Consider the following 23,375-nt stretch of genomic DNA (forward strand, 5'->3'; position numbering starts at 1 on the left):
GTTTTGGTTTTGGTTTCGGAGGCGCCGCGACGTAATGGACTGCTCCTGCTGGAACTACTGGAACTACTACTGACCAGTGTGAACCATAGTCTTTTTCCCTGGACCAGTCAGAGTCAACTATCTAATCGGATTATTACGGTATGTCAGACCCAATGAACTCTACACGGACAGGGGGGGGTTGTTCTCCACAGCTCGTTGGATGACGCCTTCCGGTGGATGGCAGAGCTCCGGAGGGCCAGGAATGAGGGGCTAACTACAGTAAGTTCCAGTACTGGCCTGTAGACCCTGGAGAAAAGTTACTCGAATTGGAGTTTCAGAGAGAATATATTTGGCTAGCTGAATGATGACAGGTCATGCTTAAATACCTATAAGATCTATCCCAGAAGTAGGTAGTATGATTACTGTGGTCATTCCTTCAGGGTTTTGTATGTGGTCGTCGTGGCGGAATACAGTTGGTTGAGTGGAATGCCCACGAACTTAGAGCTCGTTACTTTTGGATTGATAGAGCTCGCCATGAACGAGGCCGTAGTATCGAGTATAGTCTAGCTCACTATTTGTCACTTCTGCTCCACAATTGACCAGCCTGGTCTCGTCCTGAAGTTGGGAACGTGGCAAATAACCCCGCGGTTAAGCCGCGTTTTCCCGAGCCTCCCAAATGGACGGGGATGGAGATGGACTCGGAGAAGACACGGGGGTAGGTCAGTCTCGCGCTAATTGATATGTTACGAAGTGCTAGATGATAGTTAGATACCCTACCTACTGTAGGTATTATTTAGTGGTCGCGAATAGGCAAGTCGAAGCCACAATTGGGAAGCCTTTTAGCACCCTATAGATCTACCCTAAACCATTGAATGCTACGATGACTAGGTGGTCTATCACTGCTAGCTACAAGGAGGTCACTCAATTCTCCAGTAGGTACTCTTAAATGCATTTTATATACTCCGTGGAGGGAGCATATCGCTCCCCAAATATTTCTATCTCCCGGAAGATATGCTGCATTCTCATCATCAAGAATCCTCACGCCTTCCAAAAAGCCATCTCTTTAACCTCCTCCATAGAAACAGCAGCAATCCTCGTCCGAGAGAACCGCTCATCCGGCGCAGGCATCACATCCCCTCCCTCCTCTCCAACCAGCGACAAATAATGCAACGACTTCAGACCCACGCCATCCAAAAACTCCAACACCCGGTGGAAATTCAAACTAACCTGATCAACACCATGGCTATCATCCGACAAACAGAACCGTCCACCAAGGGCCAAAAGCTCCTAGAAAAAAAAAAAGAAAATCTCAATCAGTATCTCCACAAAACACACAACCCAGACACCCAAGTCTGATACATACCTTGCAAATCTCACCCTTGGGATAAGGCTCACTCATCCCCTTCCTCAACGCAGCCCCATTAACCTCCACCAACCCACCATACCCAACCACAAACTTCAAGTTCCTCAGCACCCGCTCCCAAACACCAGGCCACACCTTGAAACTCCGCTCCGGATCATCACTCTTCAACCGGATAAGATCAAAGTGCCCAACGACGGGCGGCTTCAATGCCTTCAGCATATCCAGCTGCGCATCAAAGTAATCCTCGAAGAGGCGCTCGTCGGTGCCGCCGGCGATATCGCGCGCGCGTCTGTACATATCGTGGTCGTAGTCGATGGGGATGGTGTGCATGTGGTGCACGGAGCCGACGAAGAATTCGAAGGGGAAGCGGGTGAGGGAGCGGGTGATTAGGGACTCGGATGAAGGGCGGATCCAGTCGCATTCGAAGCCGATGAGGATGGAGATTTGGGAGGCGTATTTGGCGCGTAGGCGGAGGGCTTCGGTGAAGTAGGCTTCTTCGTTGGTGGAATGCCAGGCTTCTGTTTGGCCGGCTTCGATCTGGGGTTTTTTTGTTAGCGGGTGATGTGAATATAAAGGGAGGAGATTGGTTGAGGGAGAGAGGGTGGTGCTGGAGGGTACCTCTTCAGGGTAAAAGTCCACCGTTTGGCGGGGCATGTGCTCTGTCAGACAGAAGACTTGCATCTTTTTGCTGATGGCGGTCTGGATGACTTCCTCGAGGGAGTCTTTGGCATGGCCTGGGCAGAATTGGCCCGAGTGGCTGTGGTGGGAGAATGGCATTGTGTATGTATTCTTTCCTGAGTCATGGTTAGCTATGTTCATTCAGATGGTGGTAAGTGGGCTGGTTGGGAAGGGTGGCAGTAAACTGGTAATAAATGACTGAACTGGACCAGTTATACTGTCTGCATTTTTTTTTCAATCTTACCTCTAGCTTCTAGAATGCGCGCTGTCGTGATGCGATGTACAAGAGTATAAAATATTCAAATATCAAAAAAAAAGAAGTTGGAGAAAGGCAAGCCAGATAGGACCAGCAAGTTGATAACAGCTCCGATAAGGATTTCAGTCCCGCTTTTGTGGGGGAAGTCGAGTCATACAGTAATAGTCGGACTTTACATGATACACGGGGTCGGATGGTTAAACAGGATTGGCTTATACTGTCTACAACACGTCGTGAGGTGACATTGGATTCAAAGCCGAGGATGAACTAGTTGAGCGCCTTGTGAACCTCTTCTCTCCGTGCGGAAATCGGGAGTGTTTAGATCACGTGATAACTCGAGACCCATGTGCTCCCAGATACATATATACCGGAAAATGTCTGGCAACGCTTGGCGGTCTCCTTCCGTTCTAGTGCTTACCCCCTCGCCGCTTTTGCTCACTGAGTAGAATTGAGCACGCCCCTGATCAGCCTAAGCTGCTTAGTGATCATTACGTAATCAGGGTGACCTGCTCACTGAGCCCTATCCGAGCATCCTGATTTGCTCACTGAGCCTGACCATAGCCTCCCTGATCTGATCACTGAGCCTGACCTGAGCAATCCCAGATTTGCTTACTAATCTCCTCCCGAGAGGCGATCTGAGTACGGAGGCAGGCTCAATAAAACGCAACGAGCTAGCCCGACCCCTTGTACAGCTTTTCCCTTTCAGTCAAAGAGCAGGCATCGTAAATTTGCTACTACCTTGGCGATCCTTGCTATAGTAAACAGGATGTATTTAGTGAAAATCGTTTAATTGGCTGATTATAATTATTGTAGATCTAATGTTCCTAGGGTATTCTTCGTGCGATACCTTGGCTATATTTGGGGAAATCTGGAGGCAATTTTGGATTTTCTAGACGAACTTCGTATTTTCTTTGATTTTGATTAGATACTTTCAGATCTCTCTATAAAAATTCATATACCCTTCTATGATTACCTACTACTAAGATAAAGACCTTTTATAGTTTTGATGCTATACTATTCTTGCTAGATTAGGTAGCAATAAACGGAAGTAAGACCCGCTATTCGTATGACTAAACACTTGCTCCTAGGAGCGTTATAATATTATATCTTCAAGATAGCTGAATCAAAATAATCTGTCTGTTCGGGCGAGAAATTATCATAGGCTCCTAGGAGCTTAAGTCTGACTAATGCTGCCTTATCTTAATAAACATAGATAAACAAGGCTCCCTATACCGATGCCCTTTAAATAATGAACTTATCTAATAAGTGAAAGTAAGTGTAATACTAATCTAATTATATTTCTCTCGCTAATAGTTCTTCGGATAGAGAGACGTTTACCTATGCTAATTACCGCCCGTCTATACTATATATTTGTGATCTTGGTAGAGCATGTTTTGTTATATTCGTAAGGAAATGGGTCTAAATGAGTGTAATCCGGTAGATACCGGCAGAATTCTGGGTGCCCGGGCCGTACGGATGATGTAATCAGGCTACACGTGGCCGTCAGGATCACATCCTCCCCTACCAGACGGAAGCTCGCCCACGAGCTTTTCCCTTACCCTGAAGGGCCCGGTAGCTTGCGAATGTAGCCACCCGTTAGGTATACATCGCAGAGGAGCCGTACGCACGTATCTATAAGCGGAAACATAAAGAAAGAATAAGAAAAGAGTACGGCTGATTGCTTGCAGTAGGGTTCGAACCTATGACCTGCAGGGCTGAAAGCCCGAGGTAGAACTTTCCGAATAGCTTCAACAAAGCCTAAAACGGCAGTTTCCTTAGAGCCTAGTCGCAGCGGGTATAAAATCCCCCCTTCTGCCTACTACTTCTCACTTCTCCCCTTCGCCATCTCTAACCTCTCCCTGTCGGCCTGTTCCATCAGCCTATAGCGCATTTTTATCCCCTTCTAGGCGCAAAAGCTCCCTGTTATACCCTAGAACCTCTAATTCTATCCTTCCGCCTATAAGTAAGTTTCCTAGCGCGTTGTTTTTGATGAAATCGGTCGAGATTTAATAAAGTAGGTATACTAATGCTAACTATAGTAGACCCCGATAACGAGCTTTTCGTCCCTCTTTCGCCTACTATAGACTAGAACGCTCAACACCTAGCCTAAACCTCTCTTAGTAGCCCTACCGTAACCGCAAAGGTTAACCTAGACCCTCATAGCAACCCCCTAATAGACCGTTTCACAACCGAACGGGACCGTCGACTAGCATCTTTGCTTCCTATCACGGACGTAGACTAGCGTGGTAACAAGGCTAAGGATTATAAGGGTACAGGCCAGCTTCGGGCTACTCAGGTCTAGCGGGTCGGTTCTGTTGCTCCTGATAGCTACGCGTGCGTATCCTACAGCAAGGGCTTCGGTCTATTTGCAACCTGTCGCGTCCTCGTCTTAGACGGAGAGCTATAGTTTTCGGGCGCTTACGCTAACTACTCCTTTAACGCAGGCGGCAAAGGCTATTCCTTCCGTAAGTATCCTTCAATCCTAATCCTTCTACCCGCTTTTACTAACCCTAGTCGTTAACGTAGGTTCCGAGGCCGACCTATTACCCGAGTAGATCCGTTCGGAGCTTACCGAGCAGAATCCTAACTATCCGTTCCTCCGCAAGCTAACTAAGGCTAATACCCCCTATTTAGGTAAACGTTAGGCTCCTAGCGCTCCCTCTAGCTCCCCTACAGTTAGTACCCTTGCCCGATCGGCTAAGAAGGCTAAGACGCAGAAGGCTATCGTAGTTAAAGAGGAGGAAGAGAAGGAGGAGAAGGAAGAGGAGGCTGTCGGACCGGATAAGGTCGAATTCCCCTTAGTCGACGCTTCTGTCGGCCGCTATTCTAACGAGTAGTACGCTTCTCCTCTAGATAATAAGCGTTTCGGCAAGAAGAAGACCGATTAGGACGTTATCCGTAAGGCCCTTAGCGTCCTGCCGGAGACTGCTGCTCGCGTTATAGCTAACTACTAGTCGCTGTACGTATATACTCGTGATAATAGCGAGCTTCCGGATAAGTCGGAAGAGGAAGTAGAGAAGGAGGACTCCGACAACCCTTTCTACGGTATATACTAGTAGATAAGGTCCGTTCTCTCCTAGTGGTGGCTAAAAGGCCCTAACGGAGTATCTATCGCCCGTCCTTGTTCGTTTGTTTTGGCCTAAGAGGCCCTGACGGATATATTTTCCCGTCCTTGCTTATCTAGTCTATAGGCCGTAGAAATATAACCTTTCGTGACTATCTTCTTCCTAGTAGATTAATTCGTAGACTTCTTCGTAGTCGTAGACCTTCCTAAGGGGACCACAACGGCTAGTAGCCCGTTAAATAGTATGCTTTTATAGGCGTTGGCGTCCCGCGGCCCTTTTATACCTTGCTGAGGAACGTCTTCTTTAGCTCCGTTATCCTAATTAGATTCTTCATAAGAACTTTCGGACAGGCCTATTACCGAATCCTCTGCGTCTCTCTTTACAGCTGTGTCCTTTCGCCTTCGCTTAGCTCGATTTCTTGCGATTCTCTTAGCGATGACACGATCAGCGATCGCTTCCTCCCCTACTAGCTCGTAGCGCGCACCGTTACGCCTAAAGTCGGCCTATTCTTCTCGAGTGAACGTAGACAACTCCGAGTAATCGGGGATACTAGTCTTATCCTCGAGTACCTTCCGTACTTCTTCCGGTCTTCGCAGGCGTAGGCCTACCCTCTAGAGGGTAGCTTTCGCGGCCGAAGACGCCTATAGCTTCGTTAGATTAGCTATATTTGCTTCTAATAGCCGGGATCCGTTAATAAGATTCCTAAGCACGCGGCTAGACGGCTCCTTGAGAGTATATATTCCGAGTAGATAGGAAGATAGGACCCTATAGGGCCCGAACTACTTACTCTCGAACTTCTTCCCACTTTCGTTTCGAACTAATATCTAATCGCCCTTTTTAAAGCTCGTTTTCGTGACCGTACTATCACGGATACGCTTCGTTCGAATCGCTCTCGCGAGCAAAAGCTTATTTGCTTTCGTCCGAGCATCCGCTATATTCTAGAGCTCTTCAGTTCTCTCGTAGAAGGGTAATACTTTCGTGGACAATTCGTCTCCTAGAAGGCGTAGTTAGATTCTATACACAAGGTAAAACGGGCTATAGCCTATTATAGTATGCTTATAGAACCTTATAGTAACTATCGCTTACGTAAGGTAGAGATCCTACGCTCTAGTCGGTTTCCCTATGAGGTATTTCGTGAGCATTCGGCCTAGTAGTCTATTCAAATTCTCAACTTTCCCGTTCGTTCGCGGGTGATATAGTGTTGTTATACGGTGCTTCGTCCTTATAAGCTATAGATAGAACCGGATAGCCCTAGATAGAAGGTTCAGGCCGTTATCTGAGAGTAGTTCTATTAGGGCTCTATAATTTGCGAAGATCTGATCGTGCAAGAATTAACCTAATTCTTCCTCGGTTACTTCCTAGAGGGCTTTCGCGACCGGCTAGCCGGTAGTATAGTCAATTATAGTGACTATCCACTTATTACCATTCGGCGTCTTTGGTAATAGTCCGATTAGGTTAATTCCCTATCGCTAGAAAGGGCGGATACCGGCCGTAACTATATATTAGGCTAGTTCCCTCTCTAGGTTCGTGCGCGAACCCTACAAAATTTAGCAATTCGGGTACGAACGTGCTAGATCTTCAATATTATACCGTAGTTAGGGCTACCACGCTCGCGGACGGAGCATACCTATTAGGCCGGGATAGCCAAGATGACCAAATTCCTTGTATAGGCGGTTCAAAAGGTCTCTACGGAAGATCGGCTCTAAATACAGGGCGCAGAGCCCGTCTTCGTAGGCGAAGATAAGCTTTTAGTCTCCTAGGCTGCCCTCGTTATCCCGTAAGCTTAGCTTCAGTGTAAATCGCTTAATAGCTGCTGCTATAGGGGGATCTACTAGTAGTTCCTAGGTCTCCAAGAACTAGCGGGTTGCGGATAACCACTTATCTTCAGGAACTTTCATAACCGTACGGCTAATTACTTAGGCGATAGCTAGAGAAAAGTTCTATATCAGTCAGGATTTCGATATATTAGTAGGCCTATCCTCCACGAAATCGGGCCTATAGCTCAACGTATCAGGGACTACTACATCCGATCCCTTCCGATACTAGATACACAAGTCATATTCCTGAAATTCAGCCACCTAGCGAGCTAAACGCTTTGTGAGATATAGGGCAAGATGCCTAAACCGTCATGCAGTATATCAAGCCAGATTCATAAGGCCTATACAAGATGGCTGAATCTCTATAAGCTTTATGCTATACCATCATCACTACGGTCAATGACATCAAGTAAGACGTATACAACAGTATACGATCTACATCATCACTACGGTTAATGACACGATCTACATCATCACTACAGTCAATGACATCGTACAATCAAGCAACCACCGATCAAACAGCTACTGCATGAGATCACTGTGCATCTAGATCTATCTGCATGAGATCATCATGCATCATCTAGAATGATCACATGCAAGAGACAAGTTGATTATAAATATGCCCTGCTTTCTCTACCAAGATAATAATAATGTTTAAAAACATACAAGCAAGATTTAATACAATCAACCAAGCTTCAGTCCTACCTTACTTTGTCTCATTTCATCTTTATGATTCTAAGCCGAATTGATTTTATCCTTCCTATTCAATCAAAGGAAGAAGATCAATTAATCTTACTTCCTCTCTACCTAACCTGCGCAGCATCGCTTGCTCACAGGTTATGAGCCTGAATTGATCCTACTTCAATTCGGCTTATACCACTTCTTCAATCTTCTATCTTCAACGAAGAATCCTTTACTTTTAAGAGAAACTTCTCTCTCTTAAAGAGAAACAAAAAGCTCCTCCGACTTCTTATTTTCAAAAATTTATACTCGATTTTTACCGGTCGCGTCTATTTCTCTATACGAAACACTAAGAAATCTCGACTTTCTTGACAAAAACAATTATTTTTCAAATATTCAATCAAGTTTTTTGAACTCAAAATGATTAATAAACACAATATCGATCCTCTCAAAGGAGAAGGAAATTATGTTGCCTGGTCTATCCGAATCAAGGCAATTCTTGATCAAGAGAGACTGATCGATGCGATTCTACATGATTATACAAAGCTACCTACTATCCAACAAGATCAGATTCCTAATCAACACTGGTCTTATGAAAAGGCGATTGCCCTACCACTGAATCAACGATCACCTGATTGTAGAAATACTGCAATTTGGTCAGAAAGAATAAGATCTCGCAGACCTGCAAGATCTACTAGCCCTACTATCTCTGAGATAGGTCAAAATGAGCTAGTTATCCTATCTGATAAATTCAAAACTATTGATCAGATCAATCGAGACGCTTTATCATCAATCAAACTATCATGTAAGGATGGCCCACTCTTTTGGTTAGGAGATACTACATCGGCCTACTAAGTATAGGTTACCTTGGCTACCCAATATCGACCTAAAGGCTTCACCACCGAATTCCTTGTGTTGAAAAGCCTATTCAATAGTCAATTAGGCGATTTCGATAGCATGCATGATTATCTCACTGAGATAAGACGCCTGCTAATCGAACTGGCAAGCCTAGGAATCGATTTCCTAAAGCAAATCGTATTCGCATGGGTTCTCAACAATCTCGACCAATCGTACGCACCGATTGTTCAAAATATTATCCAATCTCTTCGTAGAGATTCTGATTCTTATTCAATTGAATCGCTATTCGCCAATCTAATTGACGAATCGCGCGGTCATATTCAATCGAGCGAGCAAATCTTTATAGCTACTAGCCAAAGTAATCGTCAAAGCAATCGTCAAAGCAATCGTCAAAACAATCGTCAAAGCAATCGTCAAAGCAATTACCAGGCTAATCATAAGCCTAACTATCAGGTAAATCACCAATCAAATCGTCAGGCTAATCAAAATCGTCGAATTAGCAAAAAACCATGGAGAAAACTGTCAAATTCTGGTAAATACTGTACGCATTGTAATATGCGAAGCTATACAGTAGCTGATTGCTGGTATCTGCATCCTTCTGGCAGACCAGCTAATTGGATACCTAGGGCAAATTGGCCTAGATCCAATTAAATCGATCATTAAAAGATTGATAAACAGAAGAAGATGATCACTGCAATGCTTGATGAGCAATCTGACGAGGAAGAAATCCACGTCACTAGTTATGTGACAGATTACCCCGTAGAAGCTGAACATCAAGAAATTTCGGCTAGCAACCTACTGCCTACTAGCCTATTGGCTAATAATCTAATTGATCTTGATGGTGATATTTGCTATACACTAATCAGTCCAATTGACTATCAATTAGATTATCAGATAAGATCTGATACACCTATGATAGAGGCACAGCTAATTAGGCATGGCCTACTAGTTTATGATCAAAACCTGATGAGAGACTACTCAAATCTGAGTAATGAATCTATGGTGAATACACCAAGAAGTCTCTCACTCTGCGATGAGTTCTCGCATGAAACCGATCAGGTAATTTATCTACCTATCAAAACAAACCAAGAAACCAATTCTGATATCACTATAGAAAGTGTATATAATCTGATAAATTCAGATCTTTCTACTACAAAAGTGATTTTCATTATTGATACAGCTGCCACTATTTGTGCAGTATCTAAATTGGATTTGTTTGATAGTGTATATAAAACTAATAAAACTGTCATGTGGGGAAATGCACAAAGATTATCTATCGATCTTGCTGGAGATATTATCTTCCAGACGAATACCAATCTAGTCTATAAATTGACTAATGTGCTCTATGTCCCACAATTGGGAATCAATATATTAAGCACACATGCACTGAAAAATTCAGTATCTCTATTTAATAGAGAAAAAGCTACTATTTTCGATCAATATCGAAATATTATGCTGATTGGGCATAAGCAAGATAATCTATATCGAACTACCCTATATGTGATGCATACAAAGCCACATAAGGAAGATTCTGGCCAATCAAAATCAAAATTAAAAGATCTATCTAATATGATTTATCAAGATCAATCTATCCAAAGTACTAGTAATATTACTAGTTTAAAACTTTGGCATGATAGATTAGGCCATATAGGCCTAATGCCACTTCAAAGGCTATTAAGCCAGGCAAATATATCTCTATCTGATACAGAAATAAGAGATTATATGCAAAATATATGCGAAATATGCATACAGTCAAAATATGACAGGAAGATTAATAAATCTTCTACTTCTGCTGCCGAATACGGTATAGGCGAAAGAATTCATAGCGATATTGGAGGGCCTATTAGCCCTAAGACCTATAATGGCTATCGCTACTACATCACGTTTCTTGACAAAGCATCAAGATATCTACATATATCTCTACTTCGATCAAAAGACGAAGCTATTAAGAAATTTACCTTATATAAGCAATTGGTTGAAAACCAGCTTAATAAGAAGATCAAAGAGATATTTACCGATAATGGTACTGAATACGTGAATGATAACTTCTATATATTATTAGGAAGATACGGTATTATACACCGAACTACGCCTATCTATACAAAAGAGCCAAATGGCCTAATTGAGCGCATAAACCTGACACTTATGAATAAGGTCAGATGTTTATTAATCTAATCAGGATTAAAAGATGATATGTGGGGAGAAGCCTTATTGGCTGCTACCTATCTATATAATATAACCCCACACAGTGCTCTAGGGTTCAAATCACCCTACGAGATATATCACAAGCGCCTACCTGCTATCAGGCATATAAAGACCTGGGGATCTATTGCCTACTATCATACAAACAAAAACCTGCCTAGCAAGCTATCGCCAAGAAAATCTATGGCTATTGTTATTGGCTATAGTGAACAGAAGCACTATAAGCTATATGACCTGAAGCAGAAGAAGACAGTTTGGTCAAGAGACCCTACTATCTTAGAAGGTAGATTCCTGATGAATCAATCTGATCTAGCCAATCAGGAACCAGGAACTAAGAAAAGATCTGCTAAACAAGCAGCAAACCCTATTAAAAAGAAGATTACTAGTAAATCTACTAGTAAATCTACTAGCCTATCTACTAGCAAATCAGCTAGTAAAGAAACTAGCAAATCAGCTAGTAAGCCTACTAAGCGAAAAGCTAGTAAGGAAGCTGCTATTGCAGCGGATCCGTCTCATAAGATAGAGATCCAAATCCCATCATTAAAATCTACTAAAGATAGCGAAGATATATATACTATATCAGATACGCTATTAAGAGATTTTATAAAGACTATTATCAACGATCAGCCTACCGATTATATATTATCGGCAGTAACTGATAAAGAACCCTCTACCTTTGACCAAGCTATGCAATCAGCTGAAAGGAATGAGTGGTATAGGGCCTGTCAGGACGAAAATCAAAGCCTGATAGATCAGGCAACCTATGAAATCGTTGATATACCCTCTGGTGTAACACCTATTAGGGGTAGATGGGTGTTCAAAAAGAAGCCTATAAAAAATGCTACAGGCATCCAGGCTAATTATATTACAAATGCGAACAAAACGATTCGCTATAAGGCTAGATGGGTTATACAAGGATTTAATCAACGATTAGGTGTTGATTTCCTAGAAACCTTCTCTACTACTGCCAGAACAGAAACCTGGTATATATTGCTAATAATCGCGATGAATAAAAAATGGCATATCAGGCAATACGACGTTAAAAACGCATTCGTATATGCTGATATCGATAGTGATATATATACTATCTTGCCAACTGGCCTATATAGGCCAGGAGACCCTGCCTATCAAAATAAGTGCTGCTACCTTAAGAAGGCCCTATATGGCCTAAAGCAAGCACCGAGGCTTTGGTCTGAATTCTTTACAAAGGCTATCGCGAACCTCGGATTCGATAGAGTTCCTATCGACGAGGGTATATATATAAATGGCCAAACCCAGGCTATTATCATCACACATGTTGATGATATAATCATTATACACAAAGATCTAGCTTATATAAATAAGCTAGCTACTGCGGCTAGGTAGTATATTCAATTGGAAGAGATAGGCGAACTAGCCACCTTCCTAGGCAACAATATCAGCCTAAATTATCAAGATCAATCGATAACTATCGATCAAAATGATTATATATCAAAGATCTTGTCAAAATTTGCTACTACTAGCAAACGGCTAAAGAAAACGCCGGGTGAAGCAGGGATCCACCTAAGAAAAAATCAATCAAAAGCTTCAGAGCAAACTATTAATCTCTATCAAAAAGAGATTGGCTCATTACTATATACCAGCCTAAAGACTAGGCCTGATATAGCCTATCCAGTTGCCTATTGCTCAAGATATATAAGCAATCCTGACCAATCGTATATCTCCGAATTAAAGAAGATATGGCAATATCTATAATATCGGCCAAATCTAGGCCTACACTACGATTGCATAGGGAAAGACCTATATATAAAAGGCTACTCTGATGCAGATTGGTCAGGCGATATCGATGGTAGAAAATCCACTACTAGCTATATATTTAGCCTATCTGGAGATCTAGCCACTAATAATATAGTGAGCTGGAATTCGATGCTACAAAAATCAGTAGCTCTATCTATCTGCGAGGCCGAATATATGGCTATGAAAGAAGCTATACGAGAAGCTATCTACCTAGCTAATCTCTTCAACTATCTAAACGATAGATTAGGCCTAGGCTATACGCCTAGTAAGCCTACTATCTTAGTGGATAATAAGGCAGCTATTAAGCTAGCCGAAAACCCTGAATTTCACAAAAGGACGAAGCATATTGATATACAATATCACTATATCAGAGATCAGGTCAAACAAGAAAGGGTCGATGTTCAATACGTCCCTACTAAACTGCAATTAGCAGATTTCCTGACAAAAAACGTTAGAAGAGAAATATTTGAAGACCTGAAGAATCTAGCTAATCTCTATGAGATCTAGCTATATATATATCCAATTTGATATATAATATCATGGATACCTTCGGGTATGGTTTTCACCTAAATAGGTTTTTCCATACTCTATACGCGAATGCGGAAGGAACCACTTAACCCTGTGAGATTGAGATTTAGGAAGATATATATCTAGCTATTTGATAGCAGTATATATATATATCGATCCTATCTACTCTATACTAATCTCTATACTCTACTGCCATTTGTACTACAGTATAAAGATTACGGGGGGTGTGAGATATAGGGCAAGATGCCTAAACCGTCATGCAGTATATCAAGCCAGATTCATAAGGCCTATACAAGATGGCTGAATCTCTATAAGCTTTATGCTATACCATCATCACTACGGTCAATGACATCAAGTAAGACGTATACAACAGTATACGATCTACATCATCACTACGGTCAATGACACGATCTACATCATCACTACAGTCAATGACATCGTACAATCAAGCAACCACCGATCAAACAGCTACTGCATGAGATCACTGTGCATCTAGATCTATCTGCATGAGATCATCATGCATCATCTAGAATGATCACATGCAAGAGACAAGTTGATTATAAATATGCCCTGCTTTCTCTACCAAGATAATAATTATGTTTACAACATACAAGCAAGATTTAATACAATCAACCAAGCTTCAGTCCTACCTTACTTTGTCTTATTTCATCTTTATGATTCTAAGCCGAATTGATTTTATCCTTCCTATTCAATCAAAGGAAGAAGATCAATTAATCTTACTTCCTCTCTACCTAACCTGCGCAGCATCGCTTGCTCACAATTTTTTTTAAACATAATTATTATCTTGGTAGAGAAAGCAGGGCATATTTATAATCAACTTGTCTCTTGCATGTGATCGTTCTAGATGATGCATGATGATCTCACGCAGACAGATCTAGATGCATAGTGATCTCATGCAGTAGCTGTTTGATCGGTGGTTGCTTGATTGTACGATGTCATTGACTGTAGTGATGATGTAGATCGTGTCATTGACCGTAGTGATGATGTAGATCGTATACTTTTGTATACGTCTTACTTGATGTCATTGACCGCAGTGATGATGGTATAGCATAAAGCTTATAGAGATTCAGCCATCTTGTATAGGCCTTATGAATCTGGCTTGATATGCTGCATGACGGTTTAGGCATCTTGCCCTATATCTCACAATAGTAGATAAATATGATTCGGATACAGACACTATTCTAATAAGCTTAACTGAATTCTAGAACGGAGCGAATGTGGAGAATCTCCCTATTATACTAAACAGCCTAATACTCAAGGAATCTACTCGTGATTCAACGTATACGAATTATCCCGGCTGCCGGAGCTTCGACTGTACCTACCTTTTTCAATACCTAGAAATAACGTATAGTTAGCTAACAAAGAGGAAAATTGAGACGAACGGCGTTGAATTAGGTAAGTTAACTTCGCTATTAATTAGTGTATTTTTATAGTAGTTAAACTAACATAGCGAAAATTTCAGGACCGAAGAGAAGTTATTAATTTAGTTATATTGATTTAGAGCCTATAGAAGATCTACTGCTCTCTTACGGAAATTTCAAGAGTCTCGGAGATTCCGACTAAGAAGAATACTTTAATAGAATAGCTAGAGTTTCTTGAACCTAGAAGGACTTTGAGACCTTATACCCCCGTATTAATAAGATAGTTTTCAAATATTATGAAGCTAATAATCGCCTAACTGCCGCTAAGAGAGAGGCGGCATATTCTCTGCAGGAACTCATCGAGCGGAAATAGCGCTTATCTAAGACACTACTTCCTGAGCCCAAAGCAAGACACGTACTCCGAAACATAAGTAAAATAACTCGATAGTACGATGACAATCTTCGATAGAATTCTGTTGATTCGCGATTTGAATTCGAGCAAACTTAAGGCCCTCAGCCGAGTTACCGATCGTTAGATGATTTTGAAAGGTCGATTCGTCAGCATAGATTTTATAAGCATATCTCTTCTGCTCTTTTATGACGTGCTCGTTCTCCCGAATGCGGCGTTTGTAGCTATGCAGGGTGGGTGGCCGAAAGACCGTGGTTCCTATTTAGTTGAACATCACTATGCTGGGTCCTGGAAGAATGAGAAGGGTGGTGAATTGGTGTAACATCTTGTGTGACGCAGATCCGGTGATTTAAAATGCCCTGTGTGATGAAACGCCTACCTGGTACTTACATATTCGAGCACCGTCACTGCAAATCCACATACTGAATATTCAGATATCACTTACTCTCTCTAATTGAATCAAGAGGTTCGGAATGCTTGATAAATGCGCTATAGACCTTCCATTCAAGCAATTCGTAAGTTCAAAGAAAGAAACGAATTGCATCTGATGGAGGCCCTCTAGCCGTTTCCACAAAATCTTCGAAAGTAAGCGTTTTGAACTTCTCGAAACTTCTGTTGATAAGGTCGGTGGAAATAGGTCCAGGCCCGCAGTCAAGAAGCTAGGACAGTTTCCAATTGCAATGCTGTGAGCGTGGCGGAATATCCTTCGGCAGGCAAGGTGGTTTCAATTCAGCCCTAGGTTCTTTAATAGGAGCGAATTTGAGGCTACGCGGACTAGACCCTTCATCCACGCTTTCTCCGAATCCTTCATCACGCTTCAGACGCCATATTTCCGGATCCGGACTGACAGTCTCATATATAGGTTCTAACGAAGCGTTCAAGGTGGACGCGGTACTTAGATATGATTGAGAGGAGGTCGAGTGTCCTGTGGCGAATGAAAGTGTGTCAGCATGCATTTTGGTACGAAAAGCGAAAGGGTCGAGCTACGGCGGAATGTGTAGCTATCGTATTGAATACCTTTCTTGAGTCTCTCTATACTGACCACTGAATGATTGTCTGTCTTACCTATAAACAAAGCAAGAATTACTGAATATGTTGAAATAGGGCTAGATCTACGAAGTATGGTCGATAATAGACCGCGTAGCAGCGTGTCAATACGGAGACTACTTGGTGTAACAGGACTATTTGCGTGGGTGAAGGTTCGCTGAGGGGTTGAAGGTTGAAGATTGCTAGGTGACTGGCTTGCCCCCACCTTGGGACAATCCAAATCCCACCGGGCAGCAATAAGTGCTGCCAAAAAGCTCCCTTCCTCTTCCGCCCCTATCTAAACCTGCCGCTCGCACGCTCGTTCGAATTAAGAAGTACATTTGACCTAGTATTGCAATCCTACTGGGCGTTATTTTTCTTCGTATGTCACACTGTCCTTAAGTATCATTTCCTTGTCTCCTTTTATGCCTAAAGCAGTTCGATCGACCCGAATCTGGCGTATAGGGCTATAGATTTGACCACAACTCTGCAAGCCTTCGGCCGCGTTAGAATCTTATCCCGGCGCAGAGCGATTCCTTGGTCGGAAATAGCTCTTCTTATCCAGTCGCGGTAGTCCTGGTATAGCGGGCTCTCGAGTAGAGCGTGATCCACTGTCTAGTGGCCTACGTCTCAGTCGCATCGTGGTGAATGGCGTCGGTTTACGCGATTCTGGTCAGCACTAAGCGTAGTTCTTCCGGGCTTAGGTTGTATTTGAATGACGTCATTGCGTTACGCAGCCTTGACCTTTATTGTAACGCCGTCTTTGTCGGTACTTCGATCAAGCGTTTCGTTGGCCTCCTGCACCCGCGCCCTCTCCTACTCGATCTTCGCTACGCGACGACTTGGCCGTGTAGATGCGGCCGTTAGACGGATATACTGACTCTGAGAGTTTCGTGGTTCTTGGAGCTCCTGATTCCCACCACTTGGGAATCCAACTGAGATCTGTCGGAATGCTTCTTGCCTGCAGGCCGTCCGAAAAGATCGAGGCAAAAAGGGCAGAAATAAACTACTATCAAGAAAAAAGAAATAAAACCAACGTACTTTGTCGGCAATCTCTAATTAGGAAATCCTACCGCGCGCCCGCTATCAATCGACCCTGCTCTTGAATTACAAAAATAATTAAGCTCAGAAAACGGCAGTCGACGTCACAACCTTCCTCAGACTTATTATAGCGACTTAGAGCTATGCAGCGAATAAGTAACTAGGGTACTGTTGCGGCCAAGGTACATACCGTCGTGAATTAGACCCACAGATATGGTCTCATACACACGAGGATTGTTGTGCCTAGTGAATAAAGAAAAAGCGCGATTAACCCTATTGCCGCCGTCCAGAGGGCCTTCTGATGCTTAGGAGTCTTAGGGCCCGGATATCGCCAAAATACATTGAAACTAGTGGGTACTAGGGATATAGGATTCATGCATGTAGCCCAAATCGAACGAATTGAGCGTGAATAAAGCTTTAGCTAACCAGAACCATAATCGTGAATAACGCAAGCCAAACACTGAGGTATTACTGAATTAGAGTGTTAGCGAGAGACCTTCCATGTAACGACTAATTCAGACTTGCCGGTTGGTAAATGGTTAGAGATAAACGACAATTTCACCGACGAAGAATAAGCCGACAATCAAGTGAGCTGAGAATGACTGTAAGGTTGATATACAAAGATACTATTAATAAGTGTCAGCGTCGCTCTCGCTCTTGCCATCTGCACTTAAAAGTAGCACGATGCCGATTTCCATAAGAGACATCGATCGCGATAGACCTAGATATCGAGTTAATAATGCCTTTATATCACGGAACAATCTTACCCTGCGCAGCATTGTCCGTTATTGCTCTTTCTAACGCGAGCAACCTGGATATGATCGAGCCAAGAATAATCATGCCGCCTGTTATAACCTAGCTGTAGATGAGTGGTTTCCTCCTCTACTCCACCTGCTTTAACACTTCAGTATACAGGAGCCAGAAGGCAAGACTTGCCCCGGAACAAAGCGTTGCTGTTATCGACGCGACTAGTTAGAATATTAGATCGTCGTCCATTTTCTAGACTTCCTGCTCATAGAATCTTTGACTGAGGCCTATAGCACTGGCTATCATTTAAATAAGAAGGCATAGCGTGAAATCCGGCCTATTTGATCTAGGTTAGCTCCTAATTGCTCCTTAGTACGCTGCTTCTATGCTTGAAATCCTTATGTTCGGCCTTATTCGATAGTCGATTAGTCCTGCACGCTTTAGTACTGTGTTTGTTTCTTAGTTTGAGGTATTTTTGTTGATGAGATCAAAATGAAGTCAGAGCTCACATGGAAAGAGAAGGCGAAAAGTTACTCTCATTAGATCCTTGAGGGTAATAAAATTATGCGCTGATTTTGACTGAGCTGATATTTATCTTAACCCGGTATAGCGCTTGTGAAATAGCGCTTGGCAAGAGGAATCAAATGCAACTCGGTATCGGATAGCTACCACGAAAATGCCACTTGTCATATTTTTATTCAAATATGGTGGCGGTGCCAAACACTCGCAGTTAGACAGACAGAACCTGAGGAACACGCGCGTATTCGTTCGAGACCTTGACTGTCCACCTGTCCTACGAATTTGATTAGGACGCTAGTTCGCTTCAGTCCGAGATCCTCGTTGAATCCACTTGATAGATCAGCATGGGCTTGCAGGTTTAGGGTCTGATTGAGGGGTGCCTTCTTTCGCTGGTTATTCAACACCATGTTCGAGATATATAAAGTAGGCGTAACTCTCGTCCGGCCACGTCGGGAGAACCCATCTTATCATTATTTTCCAAAGCAACTCAACCGAATTATCCGATTCTCTACACCCATATCATAACTCTCGGTGTTTCTTTAATATACAATGAATGCCATCACCGGAGGCGGCTCCAACCATAGCCCTCCCTAAATTTATCGATGTCCTCTTTCCCGGTTTCGGTATGGCCTCTGCCTCCGCACACCAGCTATTTGCCGGTAACCTCGACAGCTACATCCGACTTTTTTGTACTTTCGGGATGTTTGTCCTCTTCGCCTGCTATGCAGTCCGCTATGTTTGGGAGATAGTGAGAAGTTACTTCAGTTCGTATACCTCCTGTTATAATGGGATCAGGCTGACAGTTTGAAGCCTCCACAGTTTATGTCAAGATCTTTGCAATCTTCTTCTCCGGGCAAAGAAAAGGACCAACAAACAGTAAACAATTCCAAAGACTCCAGCGACCACGCTGTATGCGATAACTGCTCCGGTAGGAGCAATCGATAAACCAATTCCAGTGATACGGAAACCAAGGCCACCATTGATGACTCCGAGAATAATCATACAACGGCCAAACCACTGATGCAAATATCCAAACAATCCCTTCTTTCCGGATTTGCTGAAATACCGGTGTTGAAGGAGGCCCATGGCAGGCTGGAAAAGGATAAGAGACGGGACAACCACCATCCCAATAATTGGATGATAGTACCCTATGATGTTCTCCTCTCTTGCCATCGAGACGCCAAGACCAAAACCGGCGATTGCCAGAGCAAGAGTAAAGAGTTGCAAGGATGCATGGACCCACACTGTTGCAGAAGAAGGAAAAATACGAAGTGCGAGTGCAAATGAAGGGAAAAATATAACAAATACAGTTATCATAATAACAGCATGGGCGATTCGTTTCTTATGAATGGCAGGAGTGTTGAGAAAGGTGAGAGCCTGTCTCGAACTCAGGGTCTTGCCCGATGAAGTTAAGAATGGGTTGTCAGAAGTGCCACCGGTTGCATCTCGGAGGTTTAGAGCTGCAACGCCCGAAGCATCATGTGTGATGATTGTTGCTGATAAGCTGTTGGTGTCGAGTGGATTCCCGGATTTGAAAGCCCACACCCAAGGACTAGCCGAGCTTGTTGTGTCTTCACGCCCACCAGGCCAGGTAATGCAACTATCGCATCTAATATTTGCAGTAATGACTCCATTGCTGATTCCACTACCATCCAAGACTGAGATCTGAGCTTTTGGGTTATGTAGCGGTTCGACGTGCTCCGCTCCTAGCCGGGGAGAGACCGTAATATTATTGCCGTCGGCAGATGCATAAACAACAAATATATTTGCTCCTTGCATCCGAGATCCCTGGCCCCATGCAAACCATTGAAGTTCACGGGTAGATTTCAATTGGAAATATATGGGGCCTATGCCAGAGGTGGTTGTTTGTTTAGGAACGTTGACGGCGTATGTGATCTCATTTTGACCTGGGGGTGTGAAGGTCTGCAATTGGGCAATTGTCAACGTGACCCATACGGAAAACCAAAACAAAAGGTATGGATATTGCATTCTGATAGGAGGATGGGAGGGAATTCCGATAAAGGAGGACTGGCAGTAGCAAAGTGTGCTGATCGTACTTCGAAGTTGAAATTTCAAAGCGATGGAAACATGGAGCAATTTTCTATGTTATACTGGAGAAAATCACAAGTAAGCTTGGGACCAACCATTCATCATACCAATTATGTACTATGATCATTATCTGCAAACGGATGGAGGGAGAACGCCTCTTTGGGCACCTTCCCGTAATATATGTTCCGGGGTCTGAAGTCGCTCCAAGGGAAGTACTGACAGTGGTGATGTATTTGAGCTCGGTTGCGGCGCAAACACATCTTGCCCAAAGGCAATGGCATTATAATACAAAAGAAGTCACATTGCCAGCAACAATGTTCTAGATTCCTGAAGGTTCCCTACCCATTAGTTACGTCATATGATATAGAAACCGCGGGGAAACGAGCGCCACCAACCATCTATTCCCCACAGCCAATGGACAATCAAAATACAATGGCTGAATGGGGTATCATGTGCTATCCAGCTAACCATGGTTACGCTAAACTTTCCCCGGCATCCGCTGCATCCGTTAGTTCCTTAACATAGCCAATGGTGTTCGTCTTGGGTCAGCTAGCCATGTCTATATTAAACCGACAATCGTCTGTCAGCTTATAATGGCTATGACATATTTGCTTTTATACAGTCTATCTGAACCAACATTTGCCCACCGAACTCATTTGCAAAAATGGCGAGAATATTCCGACTCATGATGATCCTATTTTGGCTTCCGATAATTAATGCGCAGTATGGCGGAAGTCAAAGCAGTAGTAGTACGACTACAACACCCTCATCAACCTCTCCGTCATCCTCATCGACTTCCCAGTCAAGCTCAAAGGCAGTCCACTCCGTTGATGTGGGCGAAAAAGGGTTCACTTTTAGCCCGGATACACTCACTGTGGCCCCAGGGGAGAAAGTCGAATTTCACTTCTATCCGGGAGACCACTCGGTAGCTCAGGCTTCATTTGACAATCCGTGTCACCCTTCCAGCAACACTGGTATTTGGAGTGGGTTCCAGAACCCAACAAGCGGTGAACAAGTAAGGCTTGCAGGTCCATTCAGAGTGGGAGGTATGCTGATCTTGGATTCTTCACGTAGAAAACGGTCTTCACTGTGACTGTTAATGATACAAATCCTATCTGGCTATACTGCGCTCAGGTTGGGCACTGTCAAGCTGGCATGGTTGCGGTAATAAATCCACCGTAAGTACACCGTTGTCAAACAATCACGATTTCAACCGTATTGATCACATATTTCTTTTCAGTGCCGGTGGCCAAGATACTCTTACTTCATTCAAGGCGGCGGCAGCAGGAGCGAGCGGGAGCTCTGCACCGCCCAATGTTCAAGGCGGTGTTTTTGGATCACCAAGCAGTGCGTCCGCGAGCAGCTCTAGTGCAAGCGCGTCTACCTCCAGTACTTCGAAACCAAGCAGTTCCACTCTAAGTACTTCCGCTTCAACCGCTTCCAGCCCAAGCAGCACAATCACTGGACCTTCCAGTGCAGCAAACGCTCTGCAATGTCGTGACGTGAGTATTGTTTTGGGTCTCTCTGTTATTGTGGCAATGTTTATGTTTTAGGCCCAAGTTCAGGTTTGTTTATTAAATACGATAAATTATAACTTTATATCTTAACAACAACTTTTTGTGGAGTCTCTATATAATCCTATTACTCTGTTAGATGTATCTGGCATATATTTAGGGCCTAGGAATATCTGAGGCTTTAGTTTCAAGACTTGTTTGGCTGTACTGGCTTGCCCACCCTTGCGAATGCTCGGCCTTGCTCGTCTTGGAAGTCAGCGGTTATGGCTAGCATGTTTTCAATTTTTATATTTTGTGAAGAAATGCTCTGTGAGCAGTGACGCAAACTCCGTGGTAGGGGCACTGGCATTTTCATACGCCATTCGGTTTTTGATGATTGAGCATCGTGGGTTAGGTCATGTTGCTCTGTGAAGACAATATGCTTCTTTGCCGACATCATATAGCGAATATTGTCTCGCACGGACTCTGTTGTGGTAGCATAGAAACACAAATTGTGCTTTTCAACAATTTGGACTGCAAGGCAACGAAGTTTGATGTTTTTCAACTTTGGCGCAAACCAACATTCCACTGGGAAACTGCAACCGAATGGAACATGTTGGTCTGGCATAGAAACGCTATACTGAATATTTTGGTCAGAGTGACCTTCCACAGTCTACCAATGGTATTTTAGCAGAGTTCGTATTGGGTTGAAGTGCCTTGAATCATACCAATGGAAATCGTTGCATTATGCTGACCGTATCCTGGTCAGGAGGGTGGTAAATTCTTATCGGTCGCGACACCGTAAAGTCTTTCCAGAAGCGACGCTCAATGACGGCTTCGACATGGTACGTGTGGTATTCGTGATTCGGGCCCGTGACTGTGTCCAAGATGCTGCTTGGTAGTGCAATCATAAACGGAAACTCGTAGTCTCCAGCCGGCATTTGAAAGGCTTTAAGGGGTTTTGAAGATGCTAGCATCTGATGTCGTTCGAAAGTGCGCTGTTCACGGTCCTTCGATACCAAGAAGCCATCCTGTGGACTTAGATCAAAAAAGATCAGCAGGTAATCTCATCACTTTCTAGTAGAGCCTCTTACATTCTCAATATTCCCTGTATCCTCACTTTGATGGTTTTGAACCGGGCAGCATGAGAAAGAGAGAAGCGAAATCTTCCAGTAATCTCAGTCGTTGACTCTGGACCACGTACGATTGGGATGAATATGCATGATTGACCCAAGCTGAATCAGGTTGGACGTTAGAATGTATGGCGGTTATACGGTCCAGCTTAGGGAATCATACCTCAGATCATAGCTTGCTATGTCCTTGTGAAAAATCATTAGGCGGTTGGAAGGTGACTTTCTAAGCGAATCAAAGTCAATATAATAACCCTGGCAATTGTAAAGCAGTTTAATTGCGACACTTGGAGCGGGAGTACCCAAAGAAAGGAGACATGAACGATCACATAATAAAGTTGCCGGGATTGCCGTTAAGTTAAAAAAATTGCTGCAA

The 23,375-nt window shown here is 43.3% G+C and overlaps 4 protein-coding genes across 4 annotated transcripts; 1 reads left to right on the forward strand and 3 right to left on the reverse strand.

Annotated features, from left to right (window-relative positions):
- Positions 1 to 1,017: 1,017 nt before the first annotated feature.
- On the reverse strand, positions 1,018 to 2,119 carry N7458_000903 (histidinol-phosphatase; the record flags this gene model as incomplete). Its single annotated transcript, XM_056904297.1, has 2 exons — positions 1,018 to 1,266; positions 1,343 to 2,119. 2 exons carry the CDS (start codon positions 2,117 to 2,119, stop codon positions 1,018 to 1,020), a joined length of 1,026 nt encoding a protein of 341 aa, XP_056772064.1.
- A 17,033-nt stretch (positions 2,120 to 19,152) lies between these two features.
- Positions 19,153 to 20,316, reverse strand: N7458_000904 (cytochrome and DOMON domain-containing protein; the record flags this gene model as incomplete). The annotated part of the gene is made up of 1 exon (XM_056904298.1): positions 19,153 to 20,316. The coding sequence occupies one exon, from the start codon at positions 20,314 to 20,316 to the stop codon at positions 19,153 to 19,155; it is 1,164 nt and encodes a 387-aa protein (XP_056772065.1).
- Positions 20,317 to 21,100: 784 nt separating this feature from the next.
- On the forward strand, positions 21,101 to 21,558 carry N7458_000905 (cupredoxin domain-containing protein; the record flags this gene model as incomplete). Its single annotated transcript, XM_056904299.1, has 2 exons — positions 21,101 to 21,391; positions 21,451 to 21,558. Coding segments are annotated over 2 exons (399 nt in total), but the record flags the coding sequence as incomplete, so codon positions are not given.
- A 519-nt stretch (positions 21,559 to 22,077) lies between these two features.
- N7458_000906 (uncharacterized protein) lies at positions 22,078 to 22,900 on the reverse strand (the record flags this gene model as incomplete). The annotated part of the gene is made up of 2 exons (XM_056904300.1): positions 22,078 to 22,542; positions 22,598 to 22,900. Coding segments are annotated over 2 exons (768 nt in total), but the record flags the coding sequence as incomplete, so codon positions are not given.
- Between the last annotated feature and the right edge of the window lie 475 nt (positions 22,901 to 23,375).

Source organism: Penicillium daleae, assembly GCF_028827525.1.
Source record: "Penicillium daleae strain IBT 16125 chromosome Unknown utg000001l_segment0_segment0, whole genome shotgun sequence".
Taxonomy (NCBI): Eukaryota; Fungi; Ascomycota; class Eurotiomycetes; order Eurotiales; family Aspergillaceae; genus Penicillium; species Penicillium daleae.